Genomic DNA, 18,784 nt, shown 5'->3' on the forward strand with positions numbered 1-18,784 from the left:
CTACAACCGCTGGACATCAGAGAAGCACACAAACCCACATCAACCCTATGACAACTGCTCACCCGAATTAAAGACCCACCCCCCCCCCCCCCCCCCCCCCCCGCCCCAAGCCATGGACTAGACCAATGTCATCTACAAGATCCCCTGCAAAGACAGAGAGAAATACTACATCAGACAAACAGGAAGGAAACTAACAACAAGAGAACATGAACACCAACTGGCTACAAAAAGACACGACTAATACTCTCTCATCTCAATCCACATGGACAAGGAGAACCACAACTTTGACTGGGACAACACCAAGACCCTGGGACAAGCTAAACAGAGACAGGCATGGGAATTCCTAGAAGCCTGGTTCTCCCTGAAGAAAGCCATTAATAAACACGTAGAAATCGACCCCATATACACTCCACTATGAAGGAAAACCGGAAGTGAGGCAATCCAGCTCAACAGACCCCAGATTTTAAAAACCAGGCGGGAAAATACATAACGCTTCATCGGAAGCTGCACTGAGAATGTTACCTAGCATGGTAACGAAACATCTGCAGAACAACAAACCAGCTTAGCGAGCCAACCAACCTCAACAGGATTTACATGTATTTGGAAAGGCAGTGACTGATTAGGGCTATTCAGTATGGCTTTGTGCATGGGATGTCGTGTCAGACTAAATTAATTAAGATTTTTATTTAAGAAGTGACAAAGAAGATTGAAGGCAGAGCGGTGGATGTTGTCTGTATAGACTTCAGTCAGGCATTCGACCAAGTTCTGCATGGTAAACTGGTTAGTAAGGTTAGATCACGTGGAATCCAGGGAGAGCTAGCCACCTGGATTTAAAAAAAGATTGATTTGAAGGGAGGAGACACAGGTTGATGGTGGAAGGTTATTCTTTGGACTAGATACTGTGACCAATAGACAACAGGCATTAGACAGTAGGTGCAGGAGTAGGCCATTCGGCCCTTTGAGCCAGCACCACCATTCATTATTATAATGGCCGATCATCCACAATCCGTATCCTGTTCCTGCCTTATCCCCATAACCCTTGATTCCACTATCTTTAAGAGCTCTATCTATCTCTTTCTTGAAAGTATCCAGAGACTTGGCCTCCACTGCCTTCTGGGGCAGAGGAGTGATGTGCCACAAGGATCGATGCTGCTTGTTATCATTTATATAAATGATTTGGATGTGAACATAGGAGGTATGCTTTGTAAGTTTGCAGATGGTGCCAAAATTGGTGATGTAGTCATCAGTAAAGAGTATCTCCGAGTACAATGGGATCAGATGGGACAATGGGCCAAGGAGTGGCAGCTGGGGTTGAGTTTAGATAAATGTGAGGTGCCACATTTTGAAAAGGCGTATCAGGACAAAACTTCAACAGTTAATGGTAAGGTCCTGGGGAGTGTTGCTGAACAAAGAGACTGGAGTGCAGGTTCATAGTTCCTTGCAAGTGGAGATGTAGGTAGACAGGGTGGTAAAGAAGGTGTTTGGTATGCTTGCCTTTATTGGTCTGTGCATTGAGTATAGGAGTTGGGAGGTCATGCTGTAGCTGTACAGGACAGTGGTTAGGCCACTTTTGGAGAATTGCGAGAAATTCTGGTCTCCCTGCTATAGGAAAGACTTAGAGTTGAAAGGGTTCAGAGAACATTTACAAGGATGTTGCTGGGGTTAGAGGATTTATAGGGAGAAGCCTAATAGGCTGGGGTTATTTTTCCCCTGAGTGTTGGAGGATGAGGAGTGAGCTTTATAGAGGTTGACAAAATTATGAGTGGCATTGATAGGATGAATAACCAAGGCTTTTTTTCCCCAGGGTAGGGGAGTCCAAAACTAGAGAGCACAGGTTTAAGGTGAGGGGGAGGAAGAGTTAAAAGGGACTTGATGGGCAACTTTTTCATGCAGCGAGTGGCGTGTATGTGGAATGACCTGCCAGAGGAAGTGGTGGATCCTGGTACGATGACAGTAATTAAAAGGCATCTGAATGGGCACATTGAATAGGAAGAGTTTAGAGGGATATGGGCTAAATGCTGGCAAATGGGGCTAGATTTATCTAGGATATCTAGTTGGCATGAACGTGTTGGACCAAGGAGTCTGTTTCCATGCTGTACAGATCCATGATTCTGTAACAGAATGCTCAAATCTGTGCACGCTCTCGGCTCATGCCAGCTAAGATTGGAAGTTGAGATATTTGTTTATGTTAGCACAATACACATCATGCCCAACTCTGAATAAAGTAGCAGCTTATGTCCATATGCAACAAGTTTGGAGTGAAATCGGGCCTGATTAGTGGCAAGTAAAATTTGTGCAACACCAATCCCAGACAATGACCATCTTAAATAAGGGAGAATCTAATCATTGCCCCTTGGCGCTCAATGATATTACCGTCGCTAAAGGCTGTAACACCAGAATTTGGCCATTCAGCCCATTGAGTCTGTTCTGATCATGATTGATATGTTTCTCAACCTCATTCTTGAGCCTTCTCCCAGTAACCTTTGATTCCCCTTACTAATCAAGGACTTATCTATCTCTGTCTTAAAGACACTCAATGAGTTGGCCTCCACAGCCTTCTGTAACAATGAGTTCCACAGACTCACCACCCTCTGGGTGAAGAAATTCCTTCTCAGCTCAGTTCTAAACAGTTGACCCTTCACTCTGAGGCTATGCCCTCAAGTCCATGTAAAAACATCTCCACGATCAGTCTGTCCATGTCTCTCAGTATTTTAAGTTTCAATCAGATCCTCCCTTATTCTTCTAAACTCCAGGGACTCCTTGGTCTTTCCTCATATGACAAGTCCTTTGGCCCCAGGATCGTTCTTATAAATGTCTAAATCTCCTCTGGATTCCCTCCAGTGCCAGTGCATCCTTCCTTAAATGTGAGACTCAAAACTACTATTATATTTCAAATGCAGTCTGATGAGAGCCTTTTACAGCCTCAGCAGCACACCCCTGCGCTTACATTCTAGCCCTCTTGAAATGAATGCTAACATTGCATTTGCCTTACTAAATGCCAGCTGATTCTGCATGTTACGCTTGTGAAAATCCTGTCTCATTCAACTTGTTTTGTATGCTGCATGCAATTAAGTACAGAACCCGCAGACCCCGTACCTTAACTTTTTTCATAATTTTCCGTGCAACGTTCCCCCCCATCCCAATAAACTGTTTAATTTAAAGCCATCCGCAGCCCTATTAATACATTCTCCAGGACACTGGTCCCTGCGTGATTCAGGTGGAGCCAGTTCTGTTTGAACAGCTCCCTTCCTCCCCAGTACTGATGCCAAAGTCCTGTGAATTTGAAACTGTTTCTCCCACATCGTTCTTTGAGCCATGTGCTTACCTCTTTAATCTTGTTACCCTGTGCCAGTTAGATAATGGCTCAGATCGTAATCCAGAGCGTATTACCTTTTTCATTCTGCTTTTTAGTTTACCCCCTAGCTGCTTATATTCTCTCTGCAGAACATCTTTTATCTTTTTACCTATGTTGTTGGTATCTGTTTTTCACAGCAACTGGATTTTTCTCTTCCCAGTCCTCTGCAGCCAAATGAGACCTGGGCACCCCAGGCAAGCAACACAGCCTTTGGGACTCTTGATCCTGACCACATAAACAGTTGTCTATTCCCTTAACTGTGCTCTCCTCGATCACAACTGCTTTTTGCTTTTCTCCCCCTCTTGAATAGCTCTCTCTACCATGGTGCTGTTGTCATTTAGCTCATCCTTCTTACAGCCCTTGTTTTCATACACAGGGACAAGAATCTCAAACCTGTTGGACAAAGGCCACCTGTAGCTCAGTGGCAGTCACCGTTGATCGAAATTTGATTAGTCTTCTAAGTGTAAGAGTGTAATACGTTACACCTCATTTTCCCCACATGCCTGATGAGTACAGCTCCAACAACTCTCTGGAAGCTCAACACCACCTCAGACAATGTAGCCCACTTGATTGGCTCCCACCCTCCACCTTCAGCATTCACTCTGTTCACAATAGCACAGTGGCAGCAATGTATACCACCTACAAGATGCACTCAGTACTCAAGGCATCTCTGACTGCACTTTCTAAGCTGATGATCTCCACCATCTAGAAGGACAACGGCAGCAGGTGATGGGAACACCATCACCTGAAAGTGCCCCTCCTGGATACTATCTTCCTTCATTGTATTGCGGGCAAAATCTTGTAACTCCCTCCCGATCCACACACTTCCCCGTCTCTCCACCCTACAGTAGTGGTTCAAGACATGAGCTCGTTACTGCCACCTCCAGGACAAAGAGATGGGTAATAAACATTGGTCTTGCGAGCAACGCCCAAAGCCTTTTGGACAATCTAGAAAAGTTTTTATTGTGTGAAAGTGAAATTGCTAATATTGTTGGTGCACTCATGCTTGTACCATCTGCTATACCTCACTGCTCTGCCTCCCTTCAGACCCTCAAATACTGGTTCTCATTTTGGTTGCTGCAACATTTCTCAAAGTTTAAATAGCTTCGTTTGCATTTCAGCTCTGCAACAGACTGGAAGAGAAAATGAAAGACATTTTGCAGGGAAATATTAAAAGGCTGAAAAGGTAAGAAATTTGAATGGTTGATTTTATTAACAAAACGTGCACTTGAGGTTTTAAAGTTTATTTATAAACCAAACACTTAAGCATGTGCAGTGAAGCTGCCTGAATTATTTACTCGATATTACTGGAGATCGCTGCCAAATAATTGTTTGATAATGCAGAACTGCAACTTTATGCCTCTTTTTAACAATGTTTAATCTGGATGTGAGTTTGCTCACTGAGCTGGAAGGTTAGTTTTCAGACGTTTCGTCACTGTTTTTTATTTGAAAAAATATACTTTATTCGTAAGATGTACAAAAAATAACATATTTACACACCTACCCAGTCATGCAAGCCGCTCCGGGTTACCTAGGGGGTACATACACCAACTAAAGGAAAAAAACAAAGAAGGAGGAAAAAAAAAGCAAAGAAAACACCCCGGCAGTCGTCACCCTGCTCAGTCCCCGTTGGCCCCCTGACCAGTTGGGGAAGGCGCCAGCTGGGCCCGGTTCTTTTTTCTATTCTGGATGAGGGGTTTCATGCAGTGGGGAAAGACCACCGTGCCTTGGCGGCAGCTGCCCCAAGCTTTAGCGCGTCCCTCAGCACGTAGTCCTGGACCTTGGAGTGCGCCAGTCTGCAACACTCGGTCGGGGTCAGTTCTTTCAGCTGGCAGACCAGCAAGTTGCGGGCAGACCAAAGAGCATCTTTCACCGCATTGATGGTCCTCCAGGCACAGTTGATGTTGGTCTCGGTGTGCGTCCCCGGAAACAGCCCGTAGAGCACGGAGTCCCGCGTCACGGAGCTGCTCGGGAGGAACCTCGACAAATACCACTGCATCCCCCTCCAGACCTCCTGCACATAGGCACGCTCCAGAAGGAGGTGATCGACAGTCTCGTCCCCCCCGCAGCCACCTCGAGGACAGCGTGCGGTGGTGCAGAGATTCCGGGCATGCATAAAGGATCTCACTGGCAGAGCCCCTCTCACCGCCAGCCAAGCAATGTCCTTGTGCTTGTTTGAAAGTTCTGGCGATGAGGCATTCTGCCAAACGACTTTGGCAGTCTGCGTGGGGAACCACACGACGGGATCCACCCTCTCGTTTTCCCGAAGGGTCCCGAGGATACTACGTGCTGACCACTGCGTGGTCAAAGGTGTTTCCTTTCAAAAATTTCTCCACGAAGGACAGGTGGTACGGAACGGTCCAACTACTCGGAGCATTCCATGGCAACGAGGCCAGGCCCATCCTTCGCAACACCGGGGACAGGTAGAACCTCAGTAAGTAGTGACACTTGGTGTTTGCGTACTGAGGATCTACGCACAGCTTGATGCAGCCGCACACAAAGGTAGCCGTCAGGGCAAGGGTGGCGTTGGGTACGCCCTTTCCCCCATTTCCCAGGTCTTTGTACATGGTGTCCCTGCAGACCCGATCCATCCTCGACCCCCAAATGAAGTGGAAGATGGCCTGGGTGACTGCAGCAGCGCAGATCCGGGGAATAGGCCAGGCCTGCGCCACATACAACAGTACCGAAAGCCCCTCGCACCTGACAACCAGGTTCTTACCCACGATGGAGAGGGACCGGAGCGTCCACCTGCCCAGCTTCTGCTTCAATTTGGTGATATGCTCCTCCCAAGTCTTAGTGCACGCCCCAGCTCCACCAAACCGAACATCCAGCACCTTCAGGTAGTCTGTCCTGACGGTGAAGGGGATGAAGGAGCGGTTGTCCCAGTTCCTGAAGAACATGACCTCGCTCTTACCCCTATTGACTTTGGCACCTGAGGCCAGTTCAAACTGGCCGCAGATGTCCAATGGTCTACTCACCGACCGACGATCGGTGCAGAAGACGGCGACATCGTCCATGTACAGGGAGGTCTTGACCTGAAGGCCTCCGCTGCCTGGGATAGCACGCCCTTCAGGCTCACGTCCTTCCTGATGGATGCGGCGAAGGGCTCCACACAGCACACGAACGAGGCAGGGGAGAGCGGGCAGCCCTGCCTGACTCCAGATCTAACAGGAAAACTGTCTGATTCCCACCCGTTGATCGAGACTGCGCTAACGATGTTGGCGTAGAGCAGCCGGATCCAATTGCGGATGCCCTCCCCAAACCCCAATTTGGAGAGGACGTCCCTCATGTAAGCATGAGAGACCCTGTCGAAGGCCTTCTCCTGGTCTAGGCTGACGAGGCGGGTGTCCACCCACCTGTCCTGTACGTAGGCGATCGTATCCCTGATGAGCGCGAGGCTCTCAGCGATTTTCCTGCCCGGCCCAGCACAGGTTTGGTCAGGGTGAATCACCGACTCCAGGACAGACCTGTCCTGGTTGGCTATGACCTTGGCCAGGATTTTGTAGTCCACGTTCAATAGTGAAATGGGACGCCAATTCTTAATTTCTTCCCTCTCCCCCTTCCTCTTGTAAATGAGGGTGATGGTGCCCTTCCTCATGGACTTGCACATTTCCCCTGCCCGAAGCGCACTATCGTACGCCTCCAGCAGGTCCTGGCTGACCAGGTCCCACAGAGCGGAATACATGTCGACCGGTAAGCCGTTGCTTCCGGGAGTCCTATTCCTCTCCAAGGACTTGAGGGCTCTGGTCAGCTCGTCCAGGGATATCGGCCGGTCCAGCCACTCCCTCGTGCCGTCGTCTAAGACCTCCGTGATAGACAACGGGAACAACTCTGAGGCAGTGCTGTCCGTGGGCTTCATGTCGTAGAGTCCGGCATAGAAGGATCTGCTGATCCTCAAAACGTCGGGCCGAGACGACGTCACCGAGCCGTCGTCCTCCTTCAGCCGGCTAAGCACAGAGCTCTCTTTGTGCACCTTCTGAAAGAAGAAACGCGAGCACGTCTCGTCCTGCTCCACGGAGCGGACCCTGGACCGGAAGATTATCCTGGAGGCCTCCGCGGCGAAGAGCGAGGCTTGCTGGCCCCTCACCTCGCGGAGGTCCTCCGTGACATTGACCCCCATCAACTGCAGAAGGAGCAGGTTCTGCACCCTATTCTGGAGTCGCGACAGCTTTCCCCGCCTCTCTCTTGCCTTCTGAACACCCTTGAGGACAAAGAACCTCTTGATGTTCTCCTTCACCGTCTCCCACCAGTCGCCTGGAGACTCAAAGAGGGGTTTCACGGTTCTCCAACCGGCGTACTCCCTCTTAAGCTCCTCGACGTTCTCTGGGGTCAACAGAGTCGTGTTGAGCTTCCACGTCCCCTTGCCGGCCGGCTGGTCGTCCTGTAAGTGACAGTCGGCCAACAGGGGGCAGTGGTCAGAGAAGAACACCGGCTCGACACCGGTGGATCTGTCCGAGAACGTCCGTGACACAAACAGGAAGTCTATCCTTGAGCGGATAGACCCGTCTGGCCGCGACCAGGTGTACCTCTGCTGCGCTCCGTCTGCAGGGGTGCTGAAGACGTCGAGCAGCTTGGCGTCCTTCACCGTGCCCATCAGGAATCTGGACGTGACGTCCAGTTGAATCCCCCCACCTTCTGTCCCCATGCCATATCTTCCATCTGCATCGATGATGCAGTTGAAGTCTCCGCCTAGGATGACCGGCCTGGACGTAGCCAGCAGGGGTGGAAGCCGCTGCAGGACGGCCAACCGCTCACTCCGTACCGCTGGGGCGTACACGTTGATCAGCCTCAGGGGAGCGTCCCTGTAGGTGATGTCAGCCACTAGGAGGCGCCCCCCCCACCACCTCCTGAACTTGAGAGATGGTCAAGTTGTGCCCCCGCAGCAGAATAGCCAGGCCCGAGGAGTGACAGTCGTTACCCCCCCCGACCAGATCGAAGGCCCACAGGTCCAGGCGCCGGACCATTTCCCGTACCTGCCGAGGTGCGGTATCCCGCACTCGTGCAGAAACAGGAGGTCTGCCTTGATGGTGGTAAGGTAGGCCAACGTGGATACACATCTAGCGGTTGACTTGACGCTGCGCACATTAACGCTCGCAACTCGTACCCCTATTGTGGGCAGTGACCGCAGTACCCTCCCCAAGTCCAAGGTCCAGCCCCTCCATCTGTCCCTTCATGCCCATTGCCCAGGCTAACTGCTGGACGCTCTCTGGGCTCAGGAAACCGTCTGTGCTGCCTTCCGGGTGGCATCCCCCCGTCAGGGGTGCGGAGGCAGGAGGGTCCGGCTCCGGATCAGGCTGGGGACGTGCTGTTTCCTCCTTCCCGCCTGGAAGTTCCGGGGGGCCCTCCAGTGCTCCAGCGGCACTTGACTGGGTGTCGGAGTGAGCCTCAGGACGCCTCCCGTCACCTGGAAGCGGGGTGCTGCTTTCCTTCCCCCTAGAGACCTTTAACTTCTGCTTCGGGTGGGCCCCCTCCGAATCCTCCTCGTCAGAGGAGCTCTTATAGCCCCCCTGTAGCTGCCTCTTCCCTCCTGATTGTTGCGGTTCCTGGGCCCGTCGACGCACCTTCCTCCTCGCTTTCCGGACTGTTGTCCACCCCCCTGGGTCGCCTGTCGCCGCCTCCATTGGCTCCGGGTTGTTGGGGGGGGATCAGAGCCTGCAGGGGTGCTTTGCTGGCCTCGGGCCCATCCTGCAGGGCTGGGCCCTCCTGCACGGCCTGGCCCTCCTGCACATTAGTGGGGTCCTTGCTGGGCCCTGGTGCCTTCCTCTCCTCCGGGGGGGCTGGCCCCGCATTTCCCCTGCTGGCGACCTGGGTGTAGGTGGTCCCCCGCCGTGGGCATGCCCTATAGAGGTGGCCCGCTTCCCCGCAAAGGTTGCAGCTTCTCTCTCGTGGGCAATCCTTTGCAAGGTGTCCCTCCTCCCTGCAGTTCCTGCAGATGGTGACTTTGCAGTCGGCCGCCATGTGACCTGACCTACCACAGGCATGGCAGACTTTAGGTTGCCCTGCATAGGTCAGGTAGCCCCTGCTCCCGCCGATCGCGAAGCTGGACGGTGGGTGTGCGACATTCCCGTCTGCGCCCATCCTCAGCGTCACCTTGACCTGCCTCTTCCTCGTCCAGATGCCAAAGGGGTCCACCATGTCAGTTAGGTCCCCTTCCACCTTCACATACCTTCCGAGGAAGGTCAGGACATCAACTGCTGGCACATGCGGGTTGTACATGTGTACAGTCACCATACGGCTCCTCTGTGCTGGCATCACAAACAGTGGGACAGCGGTCAATACAGAGAGGGGGCCCTCACCTCCTTTCTCCTTGAAAACCTCCAGGAAGCGCTCGCAAAGCTTGGCACTCCGGAAGGTCACATCGTAAAAACCTCCTCCGGGGAAATCCTGCAGGCAGTAAATGTCCGCAGCAGTGAACCCATAACAGTCCAACAGGACCCTCTTCACGAAGAAGGTGCGGTCCACAGGTGCACCTTCATCCACCTTCTTTACAGAAACACGGATGGTGTTCCGGACCCCCTGACCTGGGGCACGAGCACTTGCTGCAGCCATCGTTGCAGGTTGGCCGCTCCCCTGAACCAGCGTTAGGCCGAAGCCAGCATTAAGATCCACTGGTCGCAAGGGTGCACAGCCAACCCGACGTCCTCCTTTCACCTCCAAGACAGCACTCTCGTCCTCTCAGTCCACAAGAGAGTGGGTCTTTATTGTGTTCGAGATGTAAGCTGGTTCACTGAGCTGTAAGGTATGTCCCCAGATGTTTCGTCACCGTTCTAGGTAACATCACCAGTGAGCCTCCGATGAAGCGCTGGTGTTATGTCCCGCTTTCTATTTATCTGGTTAGGCTTCTTTGGGTTGGTGACATCATTTCCTGTGTTGGTGATGTCATTTCCTGTTCTTTTTCTCAGGGGATGGTAGATAGGCTCCAAGTCAATGTTTTTGTTGATGGAGTTCCTGTTGGAATGCCATGCTTCTAGGAATTCTTGTGCGTGTCTCTGTTTGGCTTGTCCTAGGATGGATGTGTTGTCCCAATCAAAGTGGTGTCCTTCCTCATCTGTATGTAAGGATACGAGTGATAGTGGGTCATGTCTTCTTGTGGCTAGTTGATGTTCATGTATCCTGGTGGCTAGCTTTCTGCCTGTTTGTCCAATGTAGTGTTTGTCACAGTTCTTGCAAGGTATTTTGTAGATGACGTTCATTTTGTTTGTTGTCTGTATAGGGCCTTTTAAGTTCATTAGCTGCTGTTTTAGTATGTTGGTGGGTTTGTGGGCTACCCTGATGCTAAGGGGTCCGAGTAGTCTGGCAGTCATTTCGGAAATCTCTTTGATGTAGGGGAGAGTGGTTATGGTTTCTGAGCCCGTTTTGTCTGTTTGTTTGGGTTTGTTGCTGAGAATTCGGCGGACTGTGTTCATAGGGTACATAGGTAACAAACACGTCTAATTTTGGACCTTGTGTTCTGAGGCTTGTAAGAATAGTCTGTGTTTGAGCGTAGTTGACATGCTGATTTCTGCGAATGATTAATGGGATGTGTTGTTTGATCCAGTCTGTCAGCATTGGAATGTGTGGCCTGCTTACCTGGCACCCCATTAGATATGATTCTACCATCAGACAACTTTATTAAATCATCTAGGCTATGCAGAGGAAAAGACCAGAAACCAATTTCAGATTATCATTCAGGCTGTGAGTGTGATGCATTAGCCCGTGCTCGAAGCTACTTCTCTATTCACACACCTGTTTTCTATAGGCAAAAGGAATTTTTGTGTATTGCAATTTTTGTCATTGGGAGAAGGTGTATTTCTGCTCGTTGGAAATATTATTTTGTGTTGTCGTCGTTGCTTCTATCCAGCTTTACATTTTCAACGTTTAGTCAGTTTGCAGCTGCTAGCTTTTCTCTTCTGACTTTAGTAACAAATCTTGCTGGTGTGTGTTAACTTTATGCTGTATTGCTGTATCACCACCAGCAACAAACCATGACCGATTTTAGGCTGACTGGTGCAGAGTTGACTCTCCCACCCTCTTCAAGTTAATGTCTCTCGTTGGAAAGCATCCAGTTCTCTGCAACCTCCAAATTCCTACATTGTTTGATAGAGCTTATTATCCTGTCATTTTCCTGCCACCCTTGAGTGTTGAAGCTCCTGATAGAGGCTTTTTCCATTGCCTCTTTACTGATAGCAGTGCTGTACGTCCCTCTGTTGTACCTGCCCACGCTTCCACCTCTTTGAAAAAACGTGGGCCAAAGTTGTCATCTACCAGGCCTTTCCTTTCACAAGTGGCTTTTCTTAACCATCTCATCAATCCTGACCTGCAGCTTCCTTATTAAGTCTGTCTTAAAAATACATTGCATAATATTGTTACTTCATAACAGCCTTTTTGGCTTTTTGTATCACTTTTGCTTCCTCTCCTACATATTGTTAATCTCCTCCGATAACACCAGTGGGCTCACGTCCACAGCAATTCAAGTTTTGGTATCGAGATTTATTTGTTGATTTATATCGTGCCCGTTCCCAAATCTGTTTCCCAGTGCTTGTTCATTGCAGAGAAATGGTGGAAAGTTTAATGGATTTTGACAGGGGCCTGGAGAGCTACCTGTCGCAGTGAGTGATTTGTTATTATATATGTCGCAACAAACTACTGAATCTTGTAGCAGTCTCCTATCTGTGGGGCTGTGTGTACAGGACTCTGCCTGCTCGGGCAGTGAGGGATAAAAGATAACTTGACTCCATTCGTAGAACAGCTGCAAGTTTTTTAATCTCTTGGTCAAAATTCTGCTTTTAACCAACCCCATGAAGGGTTAATTCTAACTGGCAATTCATTGCAGTTACTGTTGTGGAACATTTACTGTGTTTGTATCTGCAACTGCGCTTCAGATACAAGTCTGTAGATGCAGAGTGCTTTGTGGCATTCTAATTGAGATAATAAGGGGGACAAGGCAAATGCAAATTAATTCATTTCTCTGCTGCTTCCCTAGATTACCGGCCATTGTACGAGGAGGGGCCGTTGATAGATACTGGCCAACTGCTGATGGCAGGTTGGTGGAATATGACATTGATGATGTTGTTTATGATGAGGATTCTGCATATCAGAACATCAAGATTCTCCATTCAAAGCAGTTTGGAAATATTCTTATCCTCAATGGTGATATTAGTAAGTACTGTTTAATTTTCCTTCAATTCATTCAGGGAATCTAGGTTTGACTGGTGTTTATTGCTCATCTCTAGTTGCCCTTGAGAAGGTGGTAGTGAGTTGTCTACTTAAATGGCTACACTTTGCATACCAGTGAGCACCTAGGAGTTAATTTGATTAGATTAGATTAGATTCCCTACAGTGTGGAAACAGGCCCTTCAGCCCAAAAAGTCCACACTGTCCCTTGAAGCGTCCCACCCAGACCCACCCCCCTATAACCCACACACCCCTGAACACTACAGGCAATTTAGCATGGCCAGTCCACCTAACATCTTTGGACTGTGTGGGAGGAAACCGGAGCACCCGGAGAAAATCCACGCAGACACGGGGAGAATGTGCAAACTCCGCACAGACAGTCACCCGAGGTGGGAATCGAACCCAGGTCCCTGGTGCTGTGAGGCTGCAGTGCTAACCACTGAGCCACCGTGCCGCCCAAGTTTGATTTGTACTTCTACACATTGTGGTTTTTGGGCATATTTTGTTGCTTATCCATTTTAGTAATTGTCTCACCTGATGTATCTGTAGGAGAATGACAGTTTCATAGAATCTTTATAATTTGGAAACAGGCTATTTGGCCCATCGAGCTTGCACTGCCACTCTGAAGATCATCCCATCCTGACCGACCACCCCCATAACCCTGTATTTCTCATGGCTAGTCAACCTAGTTTGCACACCTCTGGACATTATGGGTATTTTAGCATGATCAATTCACTTAACGTGGACACCTTTTGGACTGAGAGGAAACTGGAGCACCTGAAAGAAACTCACACAGACACGGGAAGAATGTGCTAACTCCACACAGACAGTCAATCGAGGCTGGAACTGAGCTTGGGTCCCTGGCACTATGAGGCAGCGGGGTAAACCACTAAGCCAGTTTGCCTTGTGTATTTTGAAGAAAGAAAAACCTGGCTTGGATGCTGCCTCTTACTTTACCAACCAGTGATTCTACCAACTGGTGCTGGAGAAACATGAGCATAGCAAGTCAACATAAGGTTGGAACAAAACCAAAACTGCTGGAAAGATGCAGCCTGTCCCGAGGATTTTGAAGGGAATAAAACACTTTCATAAAGCAATTGGGTCCTTTTGGAATTGCTATTGTCTATGGTTTTGTAGAACTTTGTAGTGCTGGCAGTCATTTCCACATAATTGGTCTCTAGGAATCAGCCCCTTTAAAGGAAAAGGTAAAATTCAGAGCTTAGGTTTTTAAAAATTCATTCATTGGGGATTTCGGAACCACCCAGCAAGGCAAGTGTTTCTTGCCCAAAATTAATTCCCACTGATTTGAGTGGTTTACGCAACCAAATTCCTGTGGGCCTGTAGTCATCTAGACCTGAATAAATAAGATCACCAGATTTCCTTCCGTAATGGACACAGTTGATTCCATTGTATGTTTTTTAAACAACAGTTGGCAATTATTTTTGTGTCAATATTACTGAGAATAACTTGCAATTCAGGTTTCTTTTATTAATTGAATTTAAATCCCACCAGCTACTGTGGCTAGATTTGAATCCATGTTTTCCACAGAACATGAGCCTAGGTTTCTGGAGTACTACGCCGCTGACTCCCTGTCATCAAAGGTTTGATTCAATGATGACACACAACTGGGTTTGGAGTTAAATTCATGTATGAGTTAGAATTGTGGGGGCTGGTAGCTGGTGGGTCTCGAAAGGCCAAGATGCTGATTTTTTCACCTGTGGGTAGCAGTCTCTGGTCCTAATCTCTCGCTTGTAAATTTACATAACCAAGTGCAGCTGGAAAACATGCCTGCTCCCACAGTATTAAAAACAAAAAAAAACTGGTGGGTCAGGCAGTAACTGTGCAGAGATGATGATGGGTCAAGAATTCGGGTTCATTTATAGACTGAACAGTTGGAACAATTTTTGACATGACAGTGAAAGTGCTGAGTGTGTGGCTGCTTGTTTCGTGTTTAAGGAGGTGCCTCCAGCAGGGTAGTACTCCCTTTACTATCTTGCTGAATCTGGATTATATGCTCAAACTGCTGCAAGGGGTTTTGAACCCCCATGGCCGTCTGATTTCAGAATTGCAAGCAATCACCACAAAACTCAAGACCGAGATTTGGATTAATTATTGTTGCAGTTTTTGTTGTGTTTTCATTTTTATTGAATATATTATGCAGAAAATGTCTCTTTGTACACCCATCTATTCCAGATTTAGGGGAGAGTGACCTTCCATACACTCAAGCCATCATGGGTGATGGAGTAGAGGACTATACAGGGAAAGAAATTCTCATCCTTGGAGGAGGAGATGGTGGAATCCTATATGAGCTGGTCAAGTTAAAACCAAAGATGGTCACCATGGTGGAAATATCCTTTTTTTTGTTGGTAACCTTTGCCTGAAAATTTTGGATAACGTTATAGAACTAATCTGAAACTAGTAGATTTGATTTCTGTAGTTAGGTTTGAAAGACTGGTGTTTTGTTCTTTGAGCAAAAGTGATTGAGGGAAGATTTGACAAGGCGGGTACAAGATTATGACAGGCTCAGATAAGGCAGACGAAGCAAAGATGTTACTGTCTTGTGGCACAATGCTACTTTCCCTGTCTGTAGAGCCAGGAGGCCTGGCTCAAGTCCTTTTTGCTCCAGAAGTGTGTCATAACATCTCTGAACATGTAGGTTTTTTTAAAAAAGTGTTCCTCTTAGCTGATCGTACAAGGACTATGGGACCCAGATTTAAAACCATGGCAAAGGCTACAAGAGGTGTGTGAGGAGATGAGCTTATTAGCAATGAGTACTAATAGGCTGGAACTCACTACCTCGGAAACAGATGTTAGCAAAGACAGTCAAATCCAACATTTCAAAGGAAATTGGATGGCCTCTTGAAGGAAATAAGTGAGCAGTGTTTTGGGGTTCAAACATGGTAGTGGGAGTCAATGGATTACTTTGTAGAGAGCATCGATTCAATTCAGTAAATGAGTATCCAACACTTGTTCAGTGATAGGAAGCCAAGGTTAATGGTGAATGGGTGTTTCTGACTGGGATGATGCTTCTAGTCGGGCTTGACAGGTCACAGCTCCTAGATCTCTGCTTTTCCTGGTGCATAAGCGATAGTTTGGACTTCAATGTTGAGAGCATGATTCAAGCGTTTGTTCGATGGTAGAGTTTTGTGTGGAGAATGGAAAGAAATCTGTAGACTGCAGGAAATTATCAATGCACTGCAAATGTGGGCAGAGGAGTTCAAACCAGAAAACTCTGTGGGGAGACAAAGGTGAAGTTGATTTAGTGCCAGGGCTGTGATGTCATTTAGACAACTGGTGGTGGTTTAACCCAAGGGTCAGCACACCTTGGGCAAGAGGAGAGGTTGAGAAGGCAGGACCTTCATGTTGACCTCAGCAAGTGCAGGAATTGAACCCACACTGTTGTCATTTTCACAAACCAGCCATCCGTCCAACTGAGCTAACTGACTCCCTGTCAGGTCTCAAATAATTTCAGGAAAGCTAATAATGTAAGCTTGTGAATGGTGGGATACTGAGAATGTTGGAGAAACAGAGGGACATATCCACAAATCCTAAAAAGTAGCAGGGCAGCTGGATGAAGTGGTTACAATGACATGAGCAATATTTTCTTTATTAACTGAGGCACAACAGAGAAGAGCAGGTGGTTATGCATGAAATATCTAAAACAGATATTAAACCACAGCTCATGTACTGTTCAGATCTGGTGTACTAAAGAGATGTAATAGCATTGGAGGGGACACTAGGGTATCCCCAAGCATGTTACTAGGAATGTACAACCTAAACTATGAGAGAGGGGCTGCAGTTTTTTGATAAATGTCAAAAATTGCAACTCCTGTTTACAGTCCAACAGGTTTATTTAAAATCACAAGCTTTTGAAGCGCAGCCTCTTCATTCTGAAAGCTTGTGATTTCAGATAAACCTGTTGGACTATAGCCTCGTGTCATGTGATTTCTGACTTTATCCACTCCATTCGAACACCAGCACCTCCACATCAGGTAAGGTGTATAAGTTTGAGGGACTAAGAGTGCATAGGAAAGACCTGTAAGCACTTAGAGTTGTCAATAACCCATGTTACACATTTAAATCAGTTACTGACAGGATTTGAAAGGGGATTGCAATATATTTTCACCCAGAGCGTGCTTAGAGATCTGGAATTTATAACGTGAAAGATGAATGATGTTGCATCTTTAAAAAAGACTTGGATTGCACCATATCAAATGTAGTTCCTCAAGACTGAGAACTAAGATCTGAAATTGATACAAGGTTGGATATCTTGCCTTTATCCAGCATGAACATAATGGATTGAATGACCTCTTGTGCTGTAAATTTTCTGTCTTCCAAATACACTGATGAGCCACAACCCACTGGATTGTGTAACAGGCTTGAAGGCCTAAATGAGATGCTCCTGTTCTTGTGTTTTTAAATTTTATCCAAATGCTTCATGTACTAAAGCTTTAAACATTGAACTCCTCCTTTGACTCATTTTCTATGAATCTGTAGTCCTGGCCAGCAACAGAGTTCTGTTTGGAAGCTGGATGTTCATACCATTGGGATTTGGATATTCTCCTGAAATGTTAATGCACTGGCTCCCTCCAAATGTTAATGGTGTTGCTTCTCAATCAGTGTTTATTCAGCCATACTTAGGTTTTTTTTTCTTTGCCAGCTTGTCATATTCCTTTTAGTTGTTCCTTAACCAAACTTGCACATCGACCAGATGGTGATTGATGCATGTTGTAAACACATGCGTAAAACGTGTGGAGATGTCTTGGATAATCTGAAAGGAGACTGCTATCAGGTAGGTCAGCTGGCGCTCTTGTTTTCCTTCAGCTACATAACTAGATAACTTTTGAGAGTGTAAGGTGTCTGCTTAGGAGATGAGTTGCCGCTGCCAAATACTTGCAGAGCGTCCAAGGTCTCTTCAAATCTACTTTACCTGTACAATCTATTATCGCTGCATTTCTTTTTGCCTAAAACTCTCAGCCTGTACGTGGCCACAAAACAAGCTGGCTGAGCCATCGGTCAACTCCATAATTGCTTCTTGTTATGCTTGCGTTCAGGCCTTGTGTGCCATCTCATTAGCTCAGCTTTGGCCACATTCATTTCAAAGTTGTCAGCTTTGACGCTGATTTAGAGCCATGTGTTCACCTATTGCTATTCTGTCACAGCCACAGGTTAGCTATGTGTTGGTATGTACCATGTGCTGCCTCCTCTGCTCAGGTCGTTAGTCTTCCTACTTTGTAAGCTGCTTTGTGTAGGTAAGCAGTCTATCCCTTCATCACTAATCCCTCTTCTCCCAGTAGTGCCTTGCATTTTGTTCGGGTGACACTATCATTGCTAAATCTCTTGCTTGTCTGCCCTGGCGTTTAGAGGTTTAGTACCTTGTCGCATTCACATTCTTGTCTCCAATGCTATAATGCCCCTCTCCCTCCCTTTATCATTTGCTTTGCAGTTAGTGTGAATATCCCTAAACCATCTCCATCCCAGCTTGTTAAGTACATGACACCTGCAGTAAATTAAGCTGCTGAAAGTTTCCAGCTCCTCAGCATGTCAGCGTGGTATTTGAGCCTGGTAGAAGCTGCCTATAACATCAATGTATTTTCAGAAGGATCTGTTTGTGGGGATAGTACTTTACTCCCCTGCAGCCAGTTTCATTTTGTTGACCTCATGTGGTCCTACAGCTGCTGCACCAGCCATTTGGGGTAATTCCTCACAGAAATGCATCCTTGTGTACAGTACATATTTCTATCATGACTTTTACTGCTACATATTTTGTCAGTCACAGCTAATGTCCCAGGACTCTTGATTCTAGTGAGGAGGAGGATGTAAATGTAATTATTGGTAAGGAAGAATACTGAGGAAGCTTATGAGGCCTGAAATTGACACGTTCTCTGGAGCTGGCTGCGGGAATGGCAGATGCATTGGTTTTGATCTTACTGAATTTCCTAGATTGTTGGGTTGCCTCCATGTGCTGGAAGGTTAAATGTAATTTCACTGATCACAGATGGAGGGAAAGAGGAGATGTTTAAACACTGGAATAATGACAGTTGTCAGAAAAATGCTTGAATTTGGTAGTGGAGACATGGCTCCAGTAGAGGGAAAGGGGACTGTTAAACAAATGAATTTTATGAAGTGTGATTTATGGAGCAAATGAATGAGTGGGGCTAGAAATCATTGGATGTTCTGTGTCTGAATTCTCAAAGTATTTGTTAAATTACCATGCAAGAGAGTACAGTTCATGGGACTGGGGAAATATCTTGATGTAGATTGAGGATTGTTTAG

The 18,784-nt window shown here is 47.4% G+C and overlaps 1 protein-coding gene across 1 annotated transcript in view; it reads left to right on the top strand.

Moving 5' to 3' along the window:
• sms (spermine synthase) overlaps nucleotides 1-18,784 on the top strand; it is a 63,648-nt gene that overhangs the window by 24,750 nt on the left and 20,114 nt on the right. Inside the window, exons 4-7 of the mRNA XM_059650008.1 lie at nucleotides 4,477-4,541; nucleotides 12,318-12,493; nucleotides 14,702-14,856; nucleotides 17,211-17,300. Of these exons, the coding sequence (XP_059505991.1) occupies nucleotides 4,477-4,541; nucleotides 12,318-12,493; nucleotides 14,702-14,856; nucleotides 17,211-17,300 (486 nt within the window). The remainder of the gene's footprint in view (nucleotides 1-4,476; nucleotides 4,542-12,317; nucleotides 12,494-14,701; nucleotides 14,857-17,210; nucleotides 17,301-18,784) is intronic.

Source organism: Stegostoma tigrinum, chromosome 12, assembly GCF_030684315.1.
Source record: "Stegostoma tigrinum isolate sSteTig4 chromosome 12, sSteTig4.hap1, whole genome shotgun sequence".
NCBI classification, from domain to species: domain Eukaryota; kingdom Metazoa; phylum Chordata; class Chondrichthyes; order Orectolobiformes; family Stegostomatidae; genus Stegostoma; species Stegostoma tigrinum.